The 26,167-nt window shown below is 44.8% G+C and overlaps 1 protein-coding gene across 1 annotated transcript in view; it reads left to right on the top strand.

Annotated features, from left to right (window-relative positions):
- NID1 (nidogen 1) overlaps nt 1–26,167 on the top strand; it is a 92,687-nt gene that overhangs the window by 64,158 nt on the left and 2,362 nt on the right. The window contains exons 14-19 of the mRNA XM_075924803.2: nt 262–434; nt 3,872–3,998; nt 15,164–15,335; nt 18,543–18,700; nt 21,296–21,419; nt 24,524–24,636. Coding sequence (XP_075780918.2) covers nt 262–434; nt 3,872–3,998; nt 15,164–15,335; nt 18,543–18,700; nt 21,296–21,419; nt 24,524–24,636 — 867 coding nt within the window. The remainder of the gene's footprint in view (nt 1–261; nt 435–3,871; nt 3,999–15,163; nt 15,336–18,542; nt 18,701–21,295; nt 21,420–24,523; nt 24,637–26,167) is intronic.

Below are 26,167 nucleotides of genomic sequence, written 5' to 3'. Positions count from 1 at the left end.
TGGCAGAAGTGTATTTTCTCTATGGGAGCATGACCATTGCTAAACCTCCTGAGAGGCTATAATATACTCTATTCCTCTGTCCGGTGTGAGAAAAATTCAGAAGCTGTAAAATGTTGTACTACTTTTCTTGTTACTATTCATTTATTTCTGTTTCTTTCTAAGATGTGTGTCTGTAATTACGCATTGTTGTTGATAATGGCTGGATTTGTTTCATTTGTGTTAACTAACTTTTTCATCTTCTTTTCATTATCTGTTACCAAGGTCTGAGTACAGCTGCTCCTCCTGTTGTGATTGGGCCCTCAGTTCGACCAGATTCAATTCCTCTGCCCCCAGGAACACACTTGCTGTTTGCCCAAAGTGGGAAGATCGAACATGTCCCCCTGGTGGAAAATAGTATGAAGAAAACTGATGCAAAAGCTTTACTGCATGTTCCAGTAAGTATCTATTATACCTTCTCTAGCCACTGGTGATTGGGGGGGAAATGTTCTCTTGATCACTGAAGAGACGGATTTTAGACATGGTTTAGAGGGAGAAACCCTCTCAAATCTCCTTATGTTTGTATGTGGGAGCACCTTACCTCCATACTCCCGGTTTTCATCGGCTTTCACTCTACTGTAGCTTCCAGTATAAAATGCCATATTATTCTCAAAGATCTTCCATGGAGCTTGTTTTTTTTTTCTCCTCCTCTTATCTGTCTCAATTTCATCCTTTTCTTCAGTCAGTTCCCTAACCACCTCAGATGTCAAACTTGTCTGTACCCTGTCTCGAGGTTTGGTCCCAGTGAGTGGTAAATCTTTTCCCCACACTCTTCCCTACTGTCTGAAAAAAGCCTCTTCTTTTAAATAACTCCTGGATACTTTTCAAATCCCATCCTCTTTTCCCTGGCCTGTGACCCTTAACTCTATTTAATGATACAAACAGACTCTTAGAACTCCCAAATGTCAATACATTACTTTGTTCTCCCTGACACTTGGCATTACCCTTTTGTTCCAGCCTCACTGTATTTAGAGTGGCTATCAGTTCCAGGAGATGTAACTGTCATACTTTTGTATTTATTGGGTACTATTTGTAGGCTAAATTCTGATCTGCGTTATACTGGTGCAACTCAGTGAGTAATGTCAGTGAGGATTGCCCTAATGTAAGAGTAGAATTGGGCCCATTGTCTCTTTTGTGAAGATTCTATTCAGAAATTAATTGATGTTGTAGATCAGACCAAGTGCAAATTTGGCTCACTCTGTCTGGTCTGGAAAAAAAAAATTAAAAAGAGTAACTCCAGTGAAGTCCTTCATAGAAAAGATTAACTCTTAGTTTAATCATTAATGAAACTTGTACCTACCTTTTTCCTTTATGCTGCTAAGAGCTGTGATTGATATCAATGTATATATATATATTAGAGGGTTGTGTGATTGTCTATCTAAGTCCATCCATCCATGAGTCTGTTTGTTCAAGAATGCCTTCTATATTGTAAGAGCTTAGATCACTAAATTTGATGTGCAGCTTTCTCTTATCCTAGCTTTAAGCAAGGTCAGGGTTTAGTTGTGCCAGGAAAATGGGATGTTCCTGGAAGGGGATTATTGTTTTCCATAACACAGAAAGGGAGGAAGTTGATAGGCGGGTCACTTATAATGTAGAGTGACCACAGGGGGCGGCCACACTAAGAAGAAAGTGGCCAGGTGGGATCGGGACGCTCCAGTGTTGCCAGCCACCGGACTAGCTAAGTGGTCCCTCCCCCCAGCCCTTGGTTGCAGCGCTCCCCCGTGAGCCAGCAGCACCACCACCCTGGAGGAGTCACAGACCTAAGGATCTTAATTTGCAATTATCTGGCTAATCATGTACTTGATACAATTTGTATCAACTACACGATTAGTTGATAAAAGGCCGCTCCGCAGAATTACAGAGGGGGTAGCTGAGCAGTCCCAGCTCGCGCCAGCTCCGGGCACCACCCACACTATGGCTCTGCATTTTAAATGTAGTAAGAGCCACTAGGCAGAGGTCGAGGCCAGCAGCCCCTGTTCGTGGAGGCCAGGGCTGGCCATGGCCAGGGGCTGCTGCTGGAGCAGCTCCTGCGCACAGCCAGCCCTGCTGCCTCTGAGAGAGGCAGCATGGTGGGGGACAGGCAGCACTGCAGAGATGGTGCTGGGTGAAACAGGCTTTTAAGATGTCTCCCCCCAACACCAGCTCCTGTTTCCTAACTCCTTGCTTCCTCTCATACAGAGGCAGCAAGGGGGAGGGGAAGCGAGTAGTCGAGTACTCCATTCAACTTATTTAGTTGTCTTATTTAGTATATAAAAGCAGTATGTTGCAACATGTAATCATGCTGATCATCCATGACCTCTAGTTTGAATGCATGGTCAAGAACACCATGCATAAATAATCTCATTTTAATGGATGTTTTTTAAATGGCTTGTTAAGAATTGCTGGACTCCTTGTACTCTTCCATTCTGCCAGAATCTGATCTTCCTAAAACATCAAAAAAGGTAGACTCAGGAATCCATACAAAATGGATCAGCCTAAAAGTCCAATCCAGTTGCTATGATAAGGATATCTCAAATCCAAATGTGTACTCTTCAGGTTCTGCTTTCTTTTGCAATAGCTTCTTAAATCTTTCCTGCTTGTCCACTGAATAGCTAGGAAAGAGAAAAGGTAATGGTTCATTTAAAGAATAGTTTGTGTGTTTAAAATACAGTTTTAATTTAATACAATACACATTAATATAATACCATTCATACAAAGCAGTTCACAAATTACAAATACAGCCACCTTGGTTCTGTGGTTTAGTGGCAGGCAGCAACTAAATATTGCATACCACATATTATAGGAATGAAGGGTATAGGAGGAAGAGAACCGACTTAGTTTAAGGGCTGCCTGGGAGCCCCAGCATTGGGAGAGTAGATTGTGGGGACATCGTTAGAGGCCCCTAGCACTTAACTGAGTGAGGAGTGGATGCATGGTGTCTTGTAGACAGGATGAGGAGATGGTGCATGGGAGTGTGGGTGGCACTCATAGTACAATGTGGGTACATGGAAGAAAGGCATGATGCTGGGGCAGTGGTGATGTCTAGTGGTGATGTCTAGCAGTGGGCATAGATACTTTGGGAAGAGGCGGTGTGAACAATGGGTGGAAGAAGTGTAGTTGCATGGTATATTGTTGGCCGCGTGTTCCAGAATCTAGTGGCAGTGCATGTGATGGGTGTGAGCAACTATTGGATGTAAGAGAAAGATTAAAATGTTAAGATAACAGAAGGAAAGAAAGATGGGACAGTTAGAAGTTGAGGAAGGAGGAAGGTGAGAGGAAAAATGAGTGACAAAGAGGTATTTACGAAGAATGTGGAGAAAAGAGATAAGGAAAAACTGTAAAATATGGAAGGAAATATCAGGCTTCATGGGAAAAAAAATGGGGGGTGAAGACAAGGAGAAATAAGTAAAAGACAGAGACTTCATTAGTCACTGAAGTTGTCATCAAAATAAACAAAACAAAAGTGCATGGCATGTAATGTTGTATGCAAAGGAGACTTTTGGAGCTATCCACAAAATGCAGCACTCAGTAGGTTCCATGTAGGCAACAGAATTGGAAATGATTAATTAAAGGTCTGTTTAAATAAAGGAGTTTTGTTTTGTGGACTACTGAAAAGAAAATTAACTGCTTCATCAGCTGCTGTAACTCTTCTCTTCCGGTGCCCACCTCCCACCTGCCTCTGTAGCTCTCCTCCGTGCTCAGAACCCAGCAGGGCCCCTCTGTTCATTTGCCTGCTGGCCCCTTATTCTTAACTCTGGCCCTAATACAGTCAGATTCCTAGGCCCCCTAAGCCACTCTTTCTAGGTTTAGAACTGTTGCACTATGGGGCTGTAATAATTCACTTGTTGACTTACAGGACAGAGTTGTTATTGGAGTGGCATATGACTGCGTGGAAAAGATGGTTTACTGGACGGAGATCAGTGGCCCTTCCATCAGTAGAGCCAGTTTGCATGGTGGGGAGCCTACAACCATCATCAACACAGGTAGCATGATCAGTTTCTGCTTCATCGGTTTCTTTCCAGCTGTAAATGTGAAGACATGCATACGCCAACATGCACTTACTATCCAATGTCTCAACCTGGCTGCTGCAAAGCTTGATTGTTAAAAAGAGCTCAAAGTGGCAGAAATGTAAGTGATGCGATAATTTTAGGTTTTAAAAATCTTTACTTTTGAAAACCTTTTTCATGGAGCTAGGCACTGAACAAACAGGGCAAAAACTCAGTCCCTGTCCCAAGGAACTTACAATCTCTGTATAAAGTGTATGGCAACAAGTGAATACATCAGATATGTTAGGGGGAACACAAGATAACAGGGAGATGACTATGATCTGAGTAAATAACAATCACCTCACATCACCTGCCTACCCATTGTTGAGTTTTGTGTAGTTGTCACAGCTGGAGGGATTTCAAAGATGAAGAAAGCTTTCCTAATGGTTCTGCAATTACAATAGTTAGGACAGGTCCCCAGACATTTGTTGTCATAGGTAGGGCTGTTGAATAGCACCATAAACCACCTTTCCACAAACTTTCATCATGAAATACAAAGGGTTGTTCAGCAGCCATAGTGCTAAACTGTGCTCGTATTTTTGTAAGTAGCAAAACAAACCTCATACCTATTAAGTTATATAACACAGATTTAGGAAAGAAAGTTAATTTAGCAAAATAGCACAATCACATTTACAATTTTATTTTTTTGCATATCTGCTTAAGAAACAAGAAAAGCTAAAGTATCTCCATTAGAGGGGTTATTTCTTTTGGAAATGAAGGGTGCCTCATTCTCTTGTTTGAGATCAATGCCAGTTTGGGCTAAATTCAGACTCGTGCAGGACCCAGACCAAATCAGCCTGAGCCTGTGTTTTTAACCTGCCAGGAGGTGCTCCCTTCCAGCTCTGTCCATGCCCTGCCCCCACTCCAATGCCGCACCCTTGCCTTCTTCTTGCCCCACCTCTTCCCATCCAGTCCCCTGAGCCCACTCCCTTGAGCATGCTGCTTTCTCGCTCTACCCTCTTCCCCGTACCTCCTAATGCCACAAAACAGCTGACCCATGGGAAGCTGTAGGCACTGGGAGGGAGGAGGAGATGCTGATCCGTAGGGCCTGCTGGTGGGCAGGAGACTGGTGACAGGGAGAGGGTTTGATACAGGGATCCCTGGTGGGTGCTGAGCACCCCATTTTTTTTTCTGACAGTGGGCCATGTTTTGGCCGCCCCATTGTAGAGCTGTACTGGCAACCAGGGAGCTTTGTGAACAGGGGCAGCTAACAGGGAGTTTCGAGAGGGAGTTCTCCAGGTGACGGAGGAGTGAATATTGGACCCTAGAGGTAAGTGGCTGACTGTAGTGTGTGTTTGTGTTTGGGGGTTACTTGCTAGTTGCCTGAAAGAAACTGTGTGCTGAGCTTGTGTTTGTGTCTGTCTGTTTGTTTGGAGATTCAAGTACTGAGCTGAGGTACGTACTGAGGTACATAGATGAGGCTTTCAGGGACACTGTAGAACTGTCCCACCTCCTGTGCTGTTAAGGAGGATGAAAGGCTCAGGGAAGGAGAACATTCAACTGGAGCAGAGGGAAATGATCGTATAGTTGGGACCCTCCTTCCAGAGGATATTATGGTAGCCTCTCTCTCTGAGGATACATCTCCAGGGGAAGAAGGCAGGTGTTAGTAATGGGGGATTCAATCATTCGATCGTTAGTAATGGGGGATTCGAAATGTAGACAGCTGCGTTTGTAATGACTGGAAGAACCTTATGGTGACTTGCCTGCCTGGTGCGAAGGTTGCAGATCTCTTGAGGCATCTAGATAGTCTTGTGTGTATTGCTGGGGAGGAGCCGGTGGTCATGGTACATGTAGGTACCAATGACAAAGAGAAGGGTAGGTGAGAGGTTCTGGAGGCCAAATTTAGGCTGCTAAGAAAGAATTGAAATCTAGGACCTCTATGGTAGCGTTCTCTGAAATGTTTCCAGTTCCACACGCAGGGCCAGGTGGGCTGGCAGAGCTTCAGAGTCTCAATGCGTGGATGAGAGGATAGAGTAGCAAGGAGGGGTTTAGATTTAATAGGAATTGGGGAAACTTTTGGAATAGGGAGAGCCCATACAGGAAGGATGGGCTCCACCTAAACCAAAATGGAACCAGACGGCTGGTACTTAACATTAAAAAGGTTGTAGAGCAGTTTTAAAACTAAGGGCTGGGGGAAAGCCAACAGGTGCAGAGGAGCACATGGATCAGACAGAGACATTAGGGGAGGTTCTATTAATACAGATGCTCTATGCTCTAGTCAGGAGGAGAGGATGGAAGTATAGGTCGGATCAGATTAGACACCATCAAGTAAAAGAGTCTAACACATCAAGAAATGGCAGACAGCTAAATAGTGACGAATTATTAAAGTGCTTATACACAAATGCTAGATGTCTAAATAATAAAATGGGTGAACTAGAGTGCCTAGTTTTAAAGTAGGATATTGATACAATAGGCATCATGGAAACTTGGAGGAATGAGGAAAATCAATGGGACACAGTCAGTGTACAAACTATATCGGAAGGACAGAACTGGTCAGGCTGGTGGGAGGTGGCACTATACATGAAGGAAAATGTAGAATCAAAGTAAAATTCTTAAATGAGACAAAATGTTCCATAGAATCTCTATAGTAATTCCATGCTCCAATAATAAGAATATAGCAGTAGGGATATATTATCAACCACCTGATCATGACAGTGATAGTGACAATGAAATGCAAAGGGAGATTAGAGAGGCTATCAAATTAAAAAACTGGATCATAGTGGGGGATTTCAACTATCCCCATATTGACTGGGTACACATTACTTCAGGATGGGATGCAAAGATGAAATTTCTTGATACCTTCTGGGTATGTCTAGACCAGTGGTCCCCAACCATTCGAAGCTGCCGGGCACCAGGGGACGTGCCCGTTTGCCTGCCGGGCACCAGAGGGCGAGGACACTTGTGCACCCGGGGGCGGGGCCACGCATACGCCACATCCCCATAAGCCACGTGCCTGGGGCCAGCAACCCTATGTGCCGCGTGGCCACGGGCAGGGCCGCCCATTTGCAGCAAGCCTGGGGCCAGTGTCCTGCAGAGCCATGTGCCCAAAGCCAGCACACACACACATCCCCCGCCCGCATAGCTGCGTGCCTGGGGGCGGGGATGCCAATTTTCCGCACTCCCGGGGCTGGTGCCCCCCATACCTGCGCTCCTGGGGCTGGTGCTCCCCATAGCCATGCTCCCGGGGTCGGTGCCCCCCATAACCGCACACCTAGGGCGCCGGCAGCCAATTCGCCACGCTCCTGGAGCCGGCGCTCCCCATGCACCATGAGCCTGGGGCCAACTCCGGCACCGCACATGCGCTTTGTGCCCGGGGCGGGACCAGCCCTCAGCACTCGGCGGACACACACAAATGCCCCCGCGGGCGCCATGGCGCCCATGGGCACAGTGTTGGGGAACACTGGTCTAGAATTCCACGAGGAGTAACGGTAGTTCGAACTAGGAAGCCTAGTTCGAACTACCTAGTTCGTGTCGCGTGTAGCTGCGCGGCACGGCGTTTGAACGAGCGAGGATTTAAAGGCGGCGTCCCGCTTATGCAAATGAAGCCCGGGAAATTCAAATCCCAGGCTTCATTTGCAATTGCGGTATGCCTACATTACCCTCCTAGTTCGAAATAGGAGGGTAGTGTAGACATACCCAAGGGGAGAGGCTATTCTGGATGTAGTCCTAAGTGGAGCGCAGGATCTGGTTAAGGAAGTAAATATAACTGGACCGCTTGGAAATAGGAACATAATGTAATACAGTTTAACATCCCTGTGATGGGAAAAACACCTCAGCAGCCCAGTACTGTGGCATTTAATTTCAGAAAGGGGAACTACTAAAAAATGAGGAAGTTAGTTAAACAGACATTAAAAGGTACAGTGACAAAAGTAAAATCTCTGCAAGCTGCATGGAAACGTTTTCCAAGACAGCATAATAGAGCCCCAACTTAAATATATACCCCAAATTAAAAAACACAGTAAGAGAACCAAAAATGTGCCACCATGGCTTAACAACCAGGTAAAAGAAGCAGTGACAGATAATAAGATACCTTTTAAAAAGTGGAAGTCACATCCTAGTGAGGAAAATAGAAAGGACCATAAGCTTTGTCAAATTAAGTGTAAAAATATAATAAGAAAAGCCAAAAAGGAGTTTGAAGAACAGCTACCCAAAAACTCAAAAAGTAATAGTAAGATGTTTTTTAAGTACATCAGAAGCAGGAAGTCTACTAAATAACCAGTGGGGCTTTGAACGAACAAGATGCTAAAGGAACGTTCAAAGATAATGAAGTCATAGTGGGGAAGCTAAATTAATTCTTCATTTCAGTCTTCATGGCTGAGGATATTGGGGAGGTTCCCAAATCTGGGCCATTCTTTTTAGGTGACAAATCTGAGGATGTCCCAGATTGAGGTGTTTAAAGGAGGTTTAGAACAAATTGATAAAATTGATCACCGGGACTAGATGGCATTCACCAGAGAGTTCTGAAATAACTCAAATGTGAAATTGCAGAACTATTAAGTGTTGTTTGTAACCTATCCTTTAAATCAGCTTCTGTACCTAATGATTGGAAGATAGCTAACGTGATGCCAATATTTAAAAAGTGCACTAGGGGTGATCTGGCAATTACAGACAGATAAGTCTAACGTTAGTACCAGGCAAATTAGTTGAAACTATAGTAAAAATAAAATGGTAAGACACATGGATGAATATAATTTGTTGGGGAAAAGTCAACATGGTTTCTGTAAAGGGAAATCATGCCTTACTAGAGTTCTTTGAGGGGATCAACAAACATGTGGACAAGGGGGAGCCAGTGGATATAGTGTACTTAGATTTCCAGAAAGCCTTTGACAAGATCCCTCACCAAAGGCTCTTAAGTAAAGTAAGTTGTCATGGGATAAGAGGGAAAGTCATTTTGTAGATTGATAACTGGTTAAAAGACAGGAAACAAAGGGTAGGAATAAATGGTAAGTTTTCTGAGTGAAGAGTGGTAACTAGTAGGGTCCCCTAACGATCTGTCCTGGAACCCTTCCTATTCAACTTATTTATAAATTATCTAGAGAAAGGAGTAAACAGTGAGGTGGCAGAATTTGCAGATGATACCAAACTGCTCAAGATAGTTAAGACCAAAGCATACTGCGAAGACCTTCAAAAAGATCCCCCCCAAACTAAGTGATTGGGGAATAAAGTGGCAAATGAAATTTAATGTTGGTAAATGTAAAGTAATGCACATTGGAAAAAAGAATCCCAACTATATATACAATATGATAGGGACTAAATTAGCTACAACTACTCAAGAGAGAGATCTTGGAGTCGTGGATAGTTTTCTGAAAACATCCACTCAGTGTGCAGCGGCAGTCAAAAAAGAAAATAGAATGTTGGGAGCCATTAAAAAAGGGATAGAGAATAAGACAAAATATCATATTGCCTCTATATAAAACCATGCTATGCCCACATCTTGAATACTGCGTACAGATTTAGTCGCCTCATCTCAAAAAAGATACACAGGCAGTTCCCGAGTTACGCGGATCTGACTTATGTCGGATCCGCAGTTACAAATGGGGTTTTTCTCGCCCCGGAGGACGGGAGCGGCGGGACGCCCAGATGCGCCGCGATCCCGCCGCCCGCGTCCTCCGGGGCGAGAAAAGCTGCTCCGCGTCTCCCTGGTCTGCTGGGGGGGGAGCCCAGCAGACCAGGGAGACAGGGAGCAAAGCCCCAGAGGACGCCGGCAGCGGGACAGCCGCGGCGCGTCTGGGCTGTCCTGCTGCCCGCGTGCTCCGCGGCTTTGCCCCGCGTCTCCCTCGTCTGCTGGTCTCCAGCAGACGAGGGAGACGCGGAGCAAAGCCGCGGAGGACCTGGGCGGCAGGACCGCGGTGCGTCTCGGTCCGCCGCCCGCGTCTCCCCGGTCTGCTGGGGGGAGAGGGGGCATAGCGCCTCTCCCCCCAGCAGACCATGCTTTTCTCCGGACGCCTGTGGTAGAGCAGCTGGGGCACTGCGGGTTGGTCCTGCAGCGCCGCTCTGGGCACTACTGGAGCAACCCGGCAGCACCCCAGCTGCTCTGCCCCAGGCGTCCTGATTCAGCCGCTGCTGGTCAGTTTCAGCAGCGGCTGAATTAGGACGCCTGGGGTAGAGCAGCTTGGGTGCTGTTGGGTTGGTCCAGTAGCGCCGAGGAGCGGTGCTACTGGAGCAACCCAGCAGCACCCCAGCTGCTCTGCCCCAGGCGTCCTGATTCAGCTGCTGCTGGTCAGTTTCAGCAGCGGCTGAATTAGGACGCCTGGGGTAGAGCAGCTTGGGTGCTGTTGGGTTAGTCCAGTAGCGCCGAGGAGCGGTGCTACTGGAGCAACCCAGCAGCACCCCAGCTGCTCTGCCCCAGGCATCCCCAAGTCAGCCGCTGCTGAAACTGACCAGCGCTCACTACAGGAAGCCCGAGGCAGAGTTGCTCTGGCCCGGGCTTCCTAGAATCAGCCGCTGATCAGTTTCAGCAGCAGCTGACTTGGGGATACCTGGGGTTCTTAAGTTGAATCTGTCTGTAAGAACTGGCGTCCAGATTCAGCCTGTTGAAACTGATCAGTAGCTGATTCCAGGAAGCCCAGGGCAGAGCAACTCTGCCTCTGGCTTCCTGTAGTCAGCCGCTGGTCAGTTTCAGCAGCGGCTGAATCTGGACGCCAGTTCCGACTTACATACAGATTCAACTTAAGAACAAACCTACAGTCCCTATCTTGTAAGTAACCCGGGGACTGCCTGTATTGGCATTGGAAAAGGTTCAGAACAGGGCAATAAAAATGGCTAGGGGTTTGGAACAGGTCCCATATGAAGAGAAATTAAAAAGACTTGGGCTTTTCATTGTAGAAAAGAGGAGAGTAAGGGGGGGAATGATAGAGGTATATAAAAGCATGACTGGCATGGAAAAAGTGAATAAGAAAAAGTTATTTACTTATTCCCACAATAAAAGAACTAGGGTTCACCAAATGAAATTAATAGGCAGAAGGCTTAAAACAAACAAAAGGAAGTTTTTATTCACTCAACGCACAGTCAACCTGTGGAACTCCTTGCCAGATAATGCGGTGAAGGCTAGAACTTTAACAGACTTCAAAAAAGAGCTAGATAGATTCATGGAGGTTAGGTCCATCAATGACTATTAGCCAGGTTGGGTAGGAATGGTGTCCCTAGCCTCTGTTTCTTTGGAGGTGTGTGACAGGGGAGGGATCACGTGAGGATTACCTTTTGTGATCCCTCCCTCTGGGGCATCTTGACATTGGCCACTGTCGACAGACAGGATACTGGGCTAGATGGACCTTTGGTCTTAGCCAGTATGGCCATTCTTATGTCATGAAGGGGTGAAAGCAAGTGCAGGAAATCCTCATCATTCACAAACACTGGAAGCCATGCTCCCAGCCCCTGTGGTAAGCTTCCCGCGACTCCCAAACTCACTACAGGGACTGGGAGCCATGGTAAATTCCCCACAGCTAGTTTCTCCTGGTCCCTGTCACCCTTCCCCTCCACCCAGGACAGGACAGAAGACCTGCGAATAGCAATTCTGTAAATCATGAGGGTCTCCCGTATGATCAGTGTTCCAAGACCATAGATGATTCATCATAACAATGTTGCATTATCAGATAATCTTCCATATCTTTTTGCCTGCTACATAGTCTGCTAAAGACTAATACAGGACTTCTGTCACCTTTGTGGTTGTTGCAGATTCTTACAAATCAAGTACTTGTGAAGGGAGAGTAAAGCAATGGTGTTCTTAATTTTCATGATATCATGGAATCAAAGCAGAACACTAAAGGGTTGACGACTTGCTCAAGTGTGTTTAATGAGCATTTACATGGCATGTCCGCTAGCCAAAATTGAAATTCAAAACTGCAGAATCACTACTCCCAATCTCAGAAAACGGAGATTATCCTGGTTTTTATCCTTTTTCCTTTCTGTGTGCTGCAGCTGCCTCGCTCCTTTTGCCATTTGTTTTTGTATTGAACATTAACAAAAAATAATGTTCCTGTGATTGGAGTTTGTTTGCTTTGCAGGGCCCTGTTTTGGTACAGGGCTCCATCCAGTTCTCATCTGCCTCTGCAGCTGCATAGTCTCCAGAGGCTACAAGTTTCCTGCCTCTGCAGCTGCAGGGGCTACTCCACAAGAGGCACTTCCCCTCTGGTGCAGTTTAAATCACATGAGCCATACATGCATACATACACTTGTCCACTTCCCCAGGGCACACCCCAGAACTATGTCCCGCCTGTCTCCAGTACTGGGATACTGAAATCATGGCACCGAGAGTGACTGGTGAGGTTGGGGGAGGGATGCACAGAATGTGCTTAGTATATTCTAAGCATGCTAGCCAAGTTCCCCTGTGGCTGAGTGTGAGCCAGCCCAGAAAGACATTTAAAGAGGCTCTGTGTGGCCTGAAGTAAATCTCCTGTCTGGCAGCTCAAAATAGAATTGTGCCATGGAGAAGGGCTCCTGGGAACCATTGGCAGCAGATCTCTAACCCTCTACCCTCTCCTCTTCCCCACTAATTGGAGTCGGGAGTCCTCCTATTCAGTGCCTGGGTGTGGGATTGAGGCTTCCTGCCCATGTGAGGCAGCTCCCACTGCCTGCTGACCTCAGCAAAAGATGAATGGCTATAGAAGCATGATTTGGAGTTGGGGGAGGAAGCTAATTTACATTTGCCCTCTACACATTGGTCAGTTCTTCACAGAATTTGGAGTGACTGAGGTAGTTATATTTACACATCATGTTCACTCCCTCTGCTCCAGCATGTACACACAACATGTGCTTGTGTGCAAGCACATGCAAATTTCTGTAACCCAAATAAGTTACATGCCCAGAAAAGTCAGTGTAGCTTCTGCTGATGATTGTCCAATATAACTCTCATTAGTATAAACACAGATCAGGGGTTTCCCATTCAATGTTTTGCCCAAGTGTTCCTCTCTGGAATCCAGTTTGGATTGAGAAATATGAGACTTATTTAATGGCTGAATAATGAATAAATGTGAAAATGAATAGACAAAGTAATTTAATTTAATCTTCCTTTGAAATTCAGAAATGGGGAGGGTAGTTCTGCCTTTGAAAGCCTCCCCGGCAGCTGGTTTTCATGAAAGGTCACTATGACACTTTTGAAAGAACCCCATGGAATCTTGCCCTGTTGGTTCATTCAGAGTTTATACCTCTGGAATTCACATGAAATTGAATTATATTTACATTCAGCTTCAGTTGTGTGCAGCCTGTTCTTCAATATGGGGCAATGTGTCCTGAAAACAGCAGAACAAGGTTGTTGATCAGTTGTTTTTTTTCTGGTTGAGTTCAAGAAATTGTAACATGCCTTTATTTATATGTTTAAAGTATTTGTTTCTCCTATTATTTTTTAGAGAGAAATCACTGGGGCCAGGGTAATAGATCATTGTCTGCTATTTCCTGTTGTTTTTGGAACAAATAACTGTCCAAGAAAAACTATGCACGTACAGTACTAAAACATGTTCCAAACAAAATCCTTCTGCAAAACCCAAAATTACATCTAAATTCCATCCCGCTATTTAAGATTAATTCTGTTAGCACTTTGGAGATTACTATTAAGCTTGACTACTTCCTAAATATTGTACTGGTCACAATTTAAAAATATCATTGTAGTTTTGACAATGCATTGTTTCTTCTCCTTTTGTGCACACTGGTAAGCCCACCCTGATCTTTGCAAAGACCATTTTGTTTTCTTAGAAGAGAGAACAAGCTCAGTTCTGATGAGCAAAAGCGTTCGTTTCCCTATTAGCCATTCTTCTAAGGCAGCAGTGGGGAACCTCAGGCCCAGGGGCTGGATGCAGCCCCCGCTTGCCTGGATCCGGTCCTCAAGGCTCCCCCCTCCACATTGTGGAGCCTGCACTGGTGCTCCAGCCCCACCCCCCACCCCCCGCTATCCACTGCAGGGCCGGAGCACACAAAATCTACTAGTCTGGTCCCCCATAGGCTCTGGTGTGTGAGTGGAATGTGGGTTTTTTTGCTTCTCAGTCGGGGGCTGCAGTGAGGGTTTTTTACTTATGTGCAGCCCCCAACTGATTTTTCTGTGGGTCAGAGGTCCCCTACCCAAAAAAGGTTCCCCGCCCCTGTTCTAAGGTCTACACTGTACACCTATTTTTGTATTAACATTACTATATTGCAGGGGTTCTCAAAGTTTGTGACACCGCAACCCCCCTCTAAGTTGCTCGCGGCCTTCCTCTAAGTTGCTGCAACCCCTCTCTAAGTTGCTCGCGACCCCCCAGGGGGGTCGGGACCCACAGTTTGAGAAACGTGACTATATTGGAATAAAGTTGTCCTGGTTTGGGGTGTGGGTCTTTAATTTGTTTTAAAAAAAAAAAAAAAAACTCCAGGTTAGGATGTGTTTCTGTTTATTCTCTTTGGCTAACAAACTTGTTTAGCTTTCTTGTTACAAATATTATTAATTAATAAAAAGGCTTGCTAACTCTGATTTTTTTTCTTGCTGTTTACACTCCTGTAGCAGCCCAAAAATCTGATCCAAAGCCCATTAAAATCAATCGGAGTCTTTCTGCTGGGCTTTGGTGTATTTTAAAACTAATTTAAAATTGTCATTGAATTGTTAACAAAACACTTATAGGAGGCTTAGATTGTGACTGCAGCTTGTATTCTGTGGGAGGCAGCAATACCTAGTGGTTAGCATAGGAAACCTGTACTCTGTCCTTGACCTGGGGCGCCAGTCCTGCTAGATGTACCATTTGAATTGATCCCTAAACCTATGAAGAGCCCTATTTACCTCAAGCATTAACTACCGGCATGACCTTTAATTTTCTCTCTGATCAATAGTGAATCAATATATCTAGTCACTTTTGTTGTTGTTTCAGGTGCCAATTAAAGAGCTCTTTTGTAGAAGTGCATGCCTTACAAATAGGTTTTTGTAATCTATTTTTAAATTTTGTAAGGCACAACTTGTATTCCTCTTATAGCAAGTTAACATACTCTGTATTTCATGGTCTGTTGACCTTAATTGTGATTGGACAGGCGTTAGGAAAATTACTGAATGGAAACTTTGCTTCTAAAGCTGAAATAACTGTTGAGTGTTTAATATAACTATATTAGGAAACAAACTTATTGTTTGTTGTGTTTTCTTTGTTCTGTTCCAGACTTGGGAAGTCCTGAAGGAATAGCAATAGATCACCTCGGTCGCAACGTTTTCTGGACTGACTCTCACCTTGATAGAATAGAAGTGGCCAGACTGGATGGTACCCAGCGCCTAGTGCTGTTTAACAGTGATCTGGTGAACCCAAGAGCCATAGTAACAGATTCTGTGAGAGGGTATATAGATAGTTTATAGACACATTTGTTTTTAATACATATTTTATGTATATTTTCTAAAACCATCTACCTTTTAACACTGTCTTCATATGTTGATATAAAGCTTCAATATCCTTTTTTCAGTCCCAAAAATCCTTCTATAAAGTAATATATTACTAGGTGCTTTATTGGGGGAATGAAAATTTCTTTCAGAATGCTTTAGAAGCATTTTTCCCCAGGCACAATACAGGCAGTCCCCGGGTTACGTACAAGATAGGGACTGTAGGTTTGTTCTTAAGTTGAATCTGTATGTAAGTCGGAACTGGCGTCCAGATTCAGCCGCTGCTGAAACTGACCAGCAGCTGACTACAGGAAACCCGAGGCAGAGTTGCTCTGCCCCAGGCTTCCTGGAATCAGCCTCTGATCAGTTTCAACAGGCTGAATCTGGACGCCAGTTCCGACTTACATAAAGATTCAACTTAAGAACCCCAGGTATCCCCAAGTCAGCTGCTGCTGAAACTGATCAGTGGCTGATTCCAGGAAGCCCGGGGCAGAGCAACTCTGCCTCGGGCTTCCTGTAGTCAGTGCTGGTCAGTTTCAGCAGCGGCTGACTTGGGGACGCCTGGGGCAGAGCAGCTGGGGTGCTGCTGGGTTGCTCCAGTAGCGCCACTCCTTGGCGCTACTGGACCAATCCACCAGCACCCCAGCTGCTCTGCCCCAGGCATCCTGATTCAGCCGCTGCTGAAACTGACCAGCAGCGGCTGAATCAGGACGCCTGGGGCAGAGCAGCTGGGGTGCTGCCGGGTTGGTCCAGTAGCGCCCAGAGAGGCGCTGCGGGATCAACCGGCAGCGCCCCAGCTGCTCTACCACAGGCGTCCGGAGAAAAGCCTGGACTGCTGGGGGGGGCGTACTAGCTGCGCCCCCCCTCCCCCAGCAGACCAGGGAGACACAGGCGGGGGACCGAGACGCACCGCGGTCCTGCCGCCCGGGTCCTCCGCGGCTTTGCTCTGCATCTCCCTGATCTGGAGACCAGCAGACCAGGGAGACGGGGAGCAAAGCCGCGGAACACGCCGGCAGCGGGACAGCGGCAGCACGTCTGGGCTGCCCGCGTGCTCCGCGGCTTTGCTCCCGGTGTCCCTGGTCTGATGGAGATGATCCCCAGCAGACCAGGGACACCCGGAGCAAAGCCGGGGAGGCGGAGGGGTCCCGCTGCCGCTGCGGCTTTGCTCCCGGTGACCCTGGTCTGCTGGAGACGGTCTCCAGCTTTTCTCGCCTCGGAGTTCGAGGTGGCGGGACCGCTGCGCTCTGGGCGGTCCCACTGCCTGCGAGCTCCGGGGCGAGAAAGCCCCGTTCGTAAGTGCGGATCCGACATAAGTCGGATCCGCGTAACTCGGGGACTGCCTGTAATTCTTTTTTATTAGCAATTAAAACATTGGATTAGAATAAGCATTTTCTTGCTGTTTTTTTTCCACATAGCAGCCATATTTCCAGTGCTCTACTTACTTACAAAAAACTGGATTAGTTCTGTCTACATCTCTGCCCTTATCTATTCCTGGCCTTCACATTTCCCATTCATTCTCTCTGTCTCCTTTACCTACACCTGATAATTGTGTTTTTTCTGACACTGGTATACTCGGAACAGCCTTCTAATTAACAAACACCAAGACTCTTCCAAAAGTTTGAAAATTCATCTGTGTAATGAAACATGTCAGCTACCGTGCTCACCCGTAAGCCCTGGCCAGTTTTATTTTAAGGTCTGACTTAAACTGCCCTATGTGCATTATGTTGTCTATCTACAAAAACAAAGACAAGTGGCAAGTGCTAAGGGATGAACACTGTATAATGGTCCATATTTGCTCTATTACACTCACTTGTTCCTATGAATTTTATGGAAATATCTCGTTCGTTTAGCACATTTTTCCTAATGTCTTCTTAGGACTCTATTTCTTTCATTGTTTAAAATTCCTATCTTTACCCTCAGCAGCATATAACAATTAAAATCATACCCATAAAGTAACCTCCATAACAAATAACCTTCCCAGAACTGCTGCTCAGAATTAACAAGCAATATGTGACTTCGAGAGGGATAAAACAAATGTTCATTATGATGAAGTAAGCAAGCGGTTCCCCAGCTGTGTAATAAGGTGACCCACCAACTGCATTTTGTCTTTTTTCTTTCTTTTTCTTTTTCTTTTTTTCTTTTTTTTTCTTTTGCACTGACCTCTTGCAGCAGCACCATAACATTGCAGCCCTAATCCAGGCCTAGTGAAAAGAGATGTAACTGAGGGTGTGTCTACACAGCACCCTAAACTCGGTAGTGCTGCTTTTGATTTTGATCTGTTGATAAATATGCTTCACGGTTATACTGAGATATATATATATATGTGTTGAATTAAGCCCAGGTAAACCCATGAATGTGTGCTGAATTCTCCCACTAATCAGCCTGGGTATGTCTACACTACCCCGCTAGTTCGAACTAGCGGGGTAATGTATGCATACCGCACTTGCTAATGAAGCCCGGGATTTGAATTTCCCGGGCTTCATTAGCATAAGCGGGGAGCCGCCATTTTTAAATCCCCGCTGCTTCGAACCCCGTGTAGCGCGGCTACACGGGGCTCGAACTAGGTAGTTCGGACTAGGGTGCCTATTCCGAACTACCGGTACACCTCGTTTCACGAGGAGTACCGGTAGTTCGGAATAGGACCCTAGTCCGAACTACCTAGTTCGAGCCCCGTGTAGCCGCGCTACACGGGGTTCGAAGCAGCGGGGATTTAAAAATGGCGGCTCCCCGCTTATGCTAATGAAGCCCGGGAAATTCAAATCCCGGGCTTCATTAGCAAGTGCGGTATGCATACATTACCCCGCTAGTTCGAACTAGCGGGGTAGTGTAGACATACCCCCTGAGAGTCGGTAGAGGGGAGGAGAACTCTGCAGAGCAATTTATTTATACCTGGACTGACTTTGTATTGTTGAAATAGATTTTTCTTTTGTGCACATGGTAAATGAGCTTCTACACAATGCTGGAAAAGCAATTTTAAACGGATGCCACTTCACTGTACTTCAAGTATCCCCTTCTATTGAAATCAGATATGCTACTTTCTGACACTCTGTCTAAATGTTCTCTATTTCCTTTTTTTTTTTTTTCCTTAAAAGTTTTCCTTATGTTAAAAAAACAACACTTGTGCTTGATCAGCTATTTTAACTTTTTTGCCTTTTCTTTCTTTCTAGAAATCTTTACTGGACTGACTGGAATAGGGATGCTCCTAAAATTGAAACTTCATACATGGATGGCACAAACAGAAAGATTCTTGTTAAAGATGATCTCGGATTACCAAATGGGTTGACATTTGATACTTACTCCTCAATGCTGTGCTGGGTTGATGCAGGTAAAGAGAAGTGCTGAAATGTGTCATCATAATGTATAACAGACTACACACGGTAACAAGTGCTAAGATTCACAGCATGACTCATGAACAAATCCTTTGAGTTGTTTGGACTTTGTCTTTTCTCAGGCTTGAGAGACATATTCTCTCTGGCTGATTCACCAAAAGTAGGTCCCCAACTGAAGGATTCTAGTTCTGAAAAGAGAAAGTGCTACAAATGCTGTAGACTTATTTTTTTGTTTGCTGTAAGCAAGTATATTTTAATTCATATTTAGCCCTCGATATAGGGAATTGGGTATTCATAGAGGGTAAGGTCAGAAAGGGCCATTAGATCATCTAGTCTGACTTGTATATTAAAAGCTATAGAACTCCATCCAGTTATCCCTGGAATGAGCCCAGTCACTTGTGTTTGATTAAAACATGTCTTCCATAAAGCTATCCAGTTTTCATTGGAAGGCAACAAATTATAGAGAATTTACAACTTCTCTTAGTAGCTTGTTCCAGTGGTTAATCACCCTCACTGTTAAAAACTGGTACCGGATTTCTAATCTGAATTTGTGTAGTTTTAGCTTGCAGCCATTCATACTTGTTATATCTTTCTCCACTAGACTCTTTTAATACCCAGTATTTTCTCCTCTGTGAAGGTACTTATATACACTGTAGTAAAGTTACCTCTCAATCTTTTTTGATAAGTTAAATAGATACATTTCTTTTACTGAGAGACTTAAATCATTCTCCAGCCTTTGAATACTATTTTGTGGCTTTTCTCTGCACCCGTTCCAATTTTTCAACATCATTTTAAACATGTGCACACCACAATTGTGTGCAGTATTTTAGTGTCCATCTCACCTGTGTCATGTACCAACGTAAAATCTTTTCTCTACGCCTCCTTGCTACCCCCATATTTATGCATCCAAGGATGGCATTAGTCTGTTTCCTCACAGCATTTCACTGGGAGCTCCTGATGAGTTGTTTCTCTACTGTTGCCCCTAAATCCTTTCTAAAGTTGCTGCTTCTCAGGATACAGCCCCCTTTCCATAGGTATGGTCTGCATTCCGTGTTCATAGACATATATGTTTGCATTTGGCTGAATTAACACTTTTTTTTTGTTTGAATGGGCACATCTTACCATATTGTTCTGTATAACTGCCATGTATCTTCACAATTATTGACCATTGGCCCAATCTTTGTGTCATGTACAAATTGTATATGCAGTGATTTTATATTTACTTCTGGTGAGTTGAACAACATCAGCTCTAGCACCACACCCTCTGGAATTCTATTAGAAATACCCCCAACTTGATGACAGTTCCCAATTGACAATTACTTTTGAGATCTGCCAGCTAGCAGTCTTCATCTATTTAATGTGTCATCTATATATATTTTGGAGAGTTTGTCTGTTTGATGAAGAACTCTTCCTAAATGGTAAGAGCTAGGACTACCAGATTTAGTATACAACTTCCTTTTATTATAACTTAAAGCAACACAAGCATTTGGTTGTGTCTGGAATGGAATTGCCTCAGTGGTCCTAGCTTTTACCATGTAGGAGGTGTTCTTGATCAATCAAACTCTCTAAAATATATACTAGATTAAATAGAAAACTCAAAATGCATACAGGAAGTAGACAGCAAACAGAAATGCAAAAAAAAAAAGTTTTGTAATCACCATAGTTGCCAAAAAAATAATGGCACATATGGTTCATTTTAAAAACTTAAGCTTGTGCCAAATGGGACCCCCTACTCTGAGTCCCTCCTCACTCCCCAGCCCTCACTCTTGCACCACCCTAGCCTCCTGTATTGTCCTCACACACATCTCTAAGGCCCTGCCCTGAATCCTGCACCCGCCACACTACCATCCCGCACCCTGAAGGACTCAGGCAACCATTTTGACTGACATTCATTCCATTCTTATCCCTTAATTCTTTAATAATTATCAGCTTTTTCATTACCTTTGCGCAGGACTGATATCTGGCTAACCAGACTGTAGTTACCCAGATCATCCATTTTGCCCTATTAGAATGTTGCCCTAGTAGAGAAGCATGGAATTGAATGGGAACTTAGGGTTAGCTGCCTTCACACTCACAGAATTGCTTTCTCCCCAGCTTAGAGTAAAAGTACACTGTTGAGGCACTATGGAAAAGCGTTCCCTGTTGCCCCTATGCTGGAACTCTTCTGTGGAGAAGTCATCTTTTAATCTCCAGGGTGGTCAGGCCTGCACTATTCATGAGCAAAACCTGTCGTATACCCACAAATTGTTCCTAGCAATCTTCAGCAGCTGTTGCTGTAATCTTTTAATCCTACTGACCATCCAGACAATGAGCTGTATGCACCTTCCTCTGTGGCTCTAACCGAGTCCCACAGGCATAAAACACTGATACCAAAGTGGGCACATAGGAATAAATGAGACACCTTTATAAAAACCTTAATTCTCGGCATAGAGGGAGATGTGATCTGGACAAGAATGTCGCTGGGTAGGGCGGAGGAGGACTTTGAGGAAATTATACTCTACATATGCTCTTTTGATTATATCATTGTGTTTTCCCTCCCACAAAAGAACTATTTATCATAGACAAAGACTAAATTGTTTTACTGTATACAGGCACCAAGAGGGTGGAATGTATGAACCCCAGTCAGCTTGGTCGACGAAAGGTCCTTGAAGGAGTTCAGTATCCTTTTAGTATTACAAGCTATGGGAAGAATTTATATTATACAGACTGGAGGAGGTAGGTTATCTGTTTAAGAAATTATGTAGTTGTATTTTAATCTGATCTTCTGCCTGATAGAAACTGAGGTTCACTCTGCCTGTTCTCTTGGCAGTACATGTATTCTTCCTGAGAGTTTTTTTCCTTTCCTGGCAATCAGCTGAGGCAGAGAGTAATGGAAATTTAGAGTTGGATGCATTAATGTTCTTAGTTAACTGGTTGCTCAGTTTAATAATTTCTTCTGTAAGAAGATGCTTTAACATTGAATGTGACAGGAATAGGTTTAATATAAGGGGGTCCTTTAATACATCTTACAGCAGTACTTTCTTTGGCTCTTCTTACACTTATTGGTATGTAAATGTTCAGTCCGTAATAAGAAGAAAACATTTTAGCTGTTGACAAAACTTCTTTTTGTTTGCAAGAGAGAAGTGATTTAGGCCTTTGCCACGTTATGATACAGGCATAGACTTTACTAGAATTTGCAGATTATATTCCAGACTAAATGTTTTTAAAATACCAATAACTTGTTTTTAATCCATACAAACGTGTGACTGTGACTGTATCTGCACACTCTTGCACAAATAGCTCTGCTGATTTCAACAAAGCTACTTAGGAGTAAGGGGGATTCACATGACTAAGGTTTTCCAAGGCTGAACTCAATATCTAGGAAATAATATTTCAGAATGCTTTTTAGAAATGAGAAGTAGAAAATGTCACCATTCTGCCAGCCAGTCCTCTTTTGTTGACTTCAGGCAGCTGCACCTGAATGGCTGAACTCTTCTGAATGTCAGATTCCTCTTGAAGTGAAACATTGTCCACTACAGTGGACCATTCCATTATGGCCATGCCAGGAATAATATTGTAGGGGAGAAGAGTATCTAAATTACCAATAAACTTGTTCCATTAAGGAATGCTGTCAAACTGAACACTCTGTTTACTTTTCCTTCCCACGAAAAAAGTCTTCTACCCTACTTCTAGAACAGTGGTCTCCAACCTTTATACACCCAAGATCACTTTTTAAATCTCAGAACAAGCGAAGATCTACTGCCCCACCCCTTCCCCCAAGACCCCACCACTTACTTGAAGCCTTGCCCTCTATATTTTCCTCCTCTCCATCACTTGCTATCCCCAGCCCTTATACACTCTATACTGCACTTTTTTTTCTGATTCTTCTGTGGAAAGAGATTTTTCCAACCTTTGGCCTGTCTAGACTGGACCAAATGTCCAAAAAACCTCTTCTTTTGGCAACCCCCTTATTCCTCGTGGAACGAGGAGTATAGGGGTTACTGAAAGAGCATGTTTTCTCTTCCACTAAAAAAACGGAAGAACAAACACATCCCTGGATGCAGAAGAGTTTTTCCGGGATATCTCTGGAATCCTGGAAAAACCCCTGCAGTCTAGCCATACCCTCACTGGGTTGAGACAGGATGTGTGGGCTCTGGGGTGGGAATGAGGGATTTGGGTGTAGGAAGGGGTGAGAGATGCAAGCTCTGGGAGGAAATTTGGATGCAAGAGGAGGTGGAGAAGGGGACGCCGGCTCAGGAGTGTTGGGGTCAGTTGGAGGGTTGGGCCACTAAGCCAGCCACAGGCTTGTGGATGTGAGGGTGCAGGAATTTGAGTATGTGAGGGGTTCAGGGCAGAGGGTTCCAGTGTATGATAGGCTCAGATCTAGTGTCTGGTGGGTTCAGGAGTGTTATAATGCTGTGGCCAGATGAGGGCTTGGCCCCACTTGGGGGTTTGTTGGCCAGACTTCATTTTTAAATAAAATACTATGTCAAGCACAAAAAGTTTCTGCATTGTCTTTATTTATGAGAAGGGCAGGGAACCTTTTTGAGTCAGGGGTCACTGACTCTCAGAAAACTCAGTTGGGGCCACACAAGGGGGATTAAAAAAAAACCTCCCCCCAAAACTCCAAAGGATCACTAATGTGGCCCCAACTGTGCTGGTGGGAGCAGGGGACATGGTACTGGGAAAGGGTATTAGTGGGTGCTGGGACAGGGTGGCAGTGGGGGCAAGGGACAGGGTTCTGGGGCGGGGGCAGGGTTCTGGGGCAGGGGGCCAATGGGAACAGGGAGTCCCCTGCACTCGCCTCCTCCCAAGACTCCTCCCTCCCCCACCACAGAGCAGAGAAGCCCCAGCGGGCACCTCCTCTGGAGCCGACTCCCCCCTCCCTCAGAGAAGGGTGCACCTGGGCTGAACATCATGACCAGCTGGCCAGGCAGCCCTCCTCTTTGCTTAGCCACGATGTTCAGCAGAAGCAGAGGCTGCGCCCCACTCCAGCTAATTGGGCAACTTCTCTGCTCCAGCCCAGGTAGAGCGTGGTACACCTGGACTGAACACCATGGTCAGCTAGCCGGGCAGCTGCTCCTCTTTGCGCCAGCCCAGCTGCACCGCACTTAGCCCGGGGAGGCTGCACCTTGCTCCAGCTGGGCAGGAGCAAAGAGGAAGGGCTTCCCGGCCAGCAGGAGCATGGCGCAACCTCCCCCGGCTGAGCGCAGAGCAGCTGGGCTGGAGCAAAGAGGATCGCCTGTCCGGGCAGCTGGCCATGGCACTCAGACAGGGTGCACCACGCTCCACATGGGCCGGAGCAGAGGGAAAGCGGACCAATCGGCTGGAGTGCGGCGCAGCTTCCTCTGCCATAGCCAGCTGGCCAGGGTGTTTCAGCCCTCCTGACTCAACAGATCCCACCACAGCTACTCACACGTGTTGCTGCTCCATGAGTAGCTGTTCCGCACAGAGTATCAATTCAAAATTAGTTGTGCACAGGCGCGCAGTCCAGAAGGAGCTAAAGATCGACTCAGAGTCCCTGCGATCAACCAGTAGACCGCGATCTACCAGATGATGACCACCGTTCTAGGAGATCCCTCTTCTGTTCCCCAGAATCAGGGCTGTGGCATATTAGGATTGTCCAGAAAAAGTGGGATTCTATAACAAGCAGTTCTGGGTCACGTGTGAGGCTGCTGGCTATCCCTCTGCTCATCCTGTATATTTCAGCATTACAAGCAGGCAGGGTGCTAAAATGTAATAAGGTATTTGGTGCTTCCTCTTCTACTTTTTTTCAATTCTGAGGTCATCTTAAGGGATAGCTCTCACTTACCTTTAAACATTTCTTTTGTATACTGTAGGGATGCTGTTGTAGCTGTGGATCGCACAATTTCAAAAGAAAACGATAACTTCCAGCCTTACAAACGTTCCCGTCTTTATGGAATAACCACAGCTTTTGCTCAGTGCCCACAAGGTAATCGCAAAATCCCTATGTTTCTCCAGTAGTTATGGAATATGAATTAAGTCACCTGTATGTAGTTCCCAAAGTAGTGGCCCAAAGAGTACTTGCTATTGGTCAGCGTAGAGCACACTGGTCACATGGCTTCCATCTCTTAACATTAACAGATGCTAAAAATACAATTCTTTCCATGTAAGCAATTGCTCTCGCCACCAGAGGAATGTTACTGAGTGATGAATGGGAGAGGAGGCAGCGGTTTGCTCAGTCATGAATGGGAAGGCAGCTGTTTGCATAAGACGCTGCCCCTTAAGATGGGATCTACGCTATGGAAATAGTTTAGGCACCTTTATAATATTACACACAATTGTCAATCAAGTAAACAAATTGTTTTATCCATCCCCAGTGGCATTAGTTAGGCCTCATTTTATTTTAAGCTCATAGCTATAGTAGTATCTTGGTCTTCTAACTGGGCTCAATAATCCTGTGTTTTTAGAAAAGGAAGAGTTAAGGCTGCCGTAGGTGATAAAATAGGTGAAATCATTGAGTTTATATAATTAAATATTCATGCATTCCAAAAGTCTCTGGTGAATTTTGGAAATATGGTAATAGTGATGGTCATTCTTTTCAGAGGAACAGCATTATTTATTTCTCCTCATCTTCATACTTAACTTGAGCAACAGAGGCTCGAAGGATGAAATTAATATCCTTGAAATAACAATTTTTATTTTTCTGGGAAATAATGCCACTGTTTGGTCTTGTTATTTCTGGCCAAATTTCAGTATGGCTGTTTTTAGAATGCTAGATGCTAGATTTGTGAGATGTTTCTTTCCAGCAAAGACTAACAAAATCTAAGGTATGTTTTTGTGACAGGGCTTGGGTTTAAAGGATATTTTACTCTTGATTTGGAGTGATTTAATGTAGGTGCTTATTTAGCATGAAAAAGAATGCGTGTATAGTGCTCTCCCCTTGCTACATGGTTTTTATACATATTGCAGTATATAAGAAGAAACATGTTTAAATGTTTTTAATATATATTACAGTAGCACCTTACGGCCCTACTGTGCTAAGCAATGTAGTTATATAACAAAGAGAGTGTCCTTGTCCCAAAGAGAAACATCTAAATAAATTTGAGATTTTCACATTTTTTCACAGATAGCTTTCATTGTTGTGCTTCATATCTGTGTGTTTCTGTCTCTCTCTTCAAACGTGTTTTTGTGTCCTTTTTTTTTTTTTTTTTTTTTTTTTTTAAATCTGACTTTCGTCTCTAAATACTATCCCAATTCCCTGCCCCTCAGAGCCTAGAGATACAGGTAACTCTTGCTGTCTCAGGCTCCTCAAATCTGGCTGCTCCCTCATCATTAAAGTGAAACATTGTCACTAATGACCTTCCACTCTGTGAACTCGTCAGCTTTGGTCCATATACTACTTTTGATATACTCTCTTCCACATCCTCCCGTTGGCTTCCAGCACTCACTGACTTTTCTCACTTACTCTGTTTTGCTTGAATACGCCTTTGCCCTCTCCTTCCTTCACCCTCTCCTTTAAT

Source organism: Pelodiscus sinensis, chromosome 3 (assembly GCF_052426305.1).
Source record: "Pelodiscus sinensis isolate ZL-2025 chromosome 3, ASM5242630v1, whole genome shotgun sequence".
NCBI lineage: Eukaryota > Metazoa > Chordata > Testudines > Trionychidae > Pelodiscus > Pelodiscus sinensis.
The sequence above is the reverse complement of the archived record's forward strand: the minus strand, read 5'-3'. Positions and strand labels throughout refer to the sequence as shown.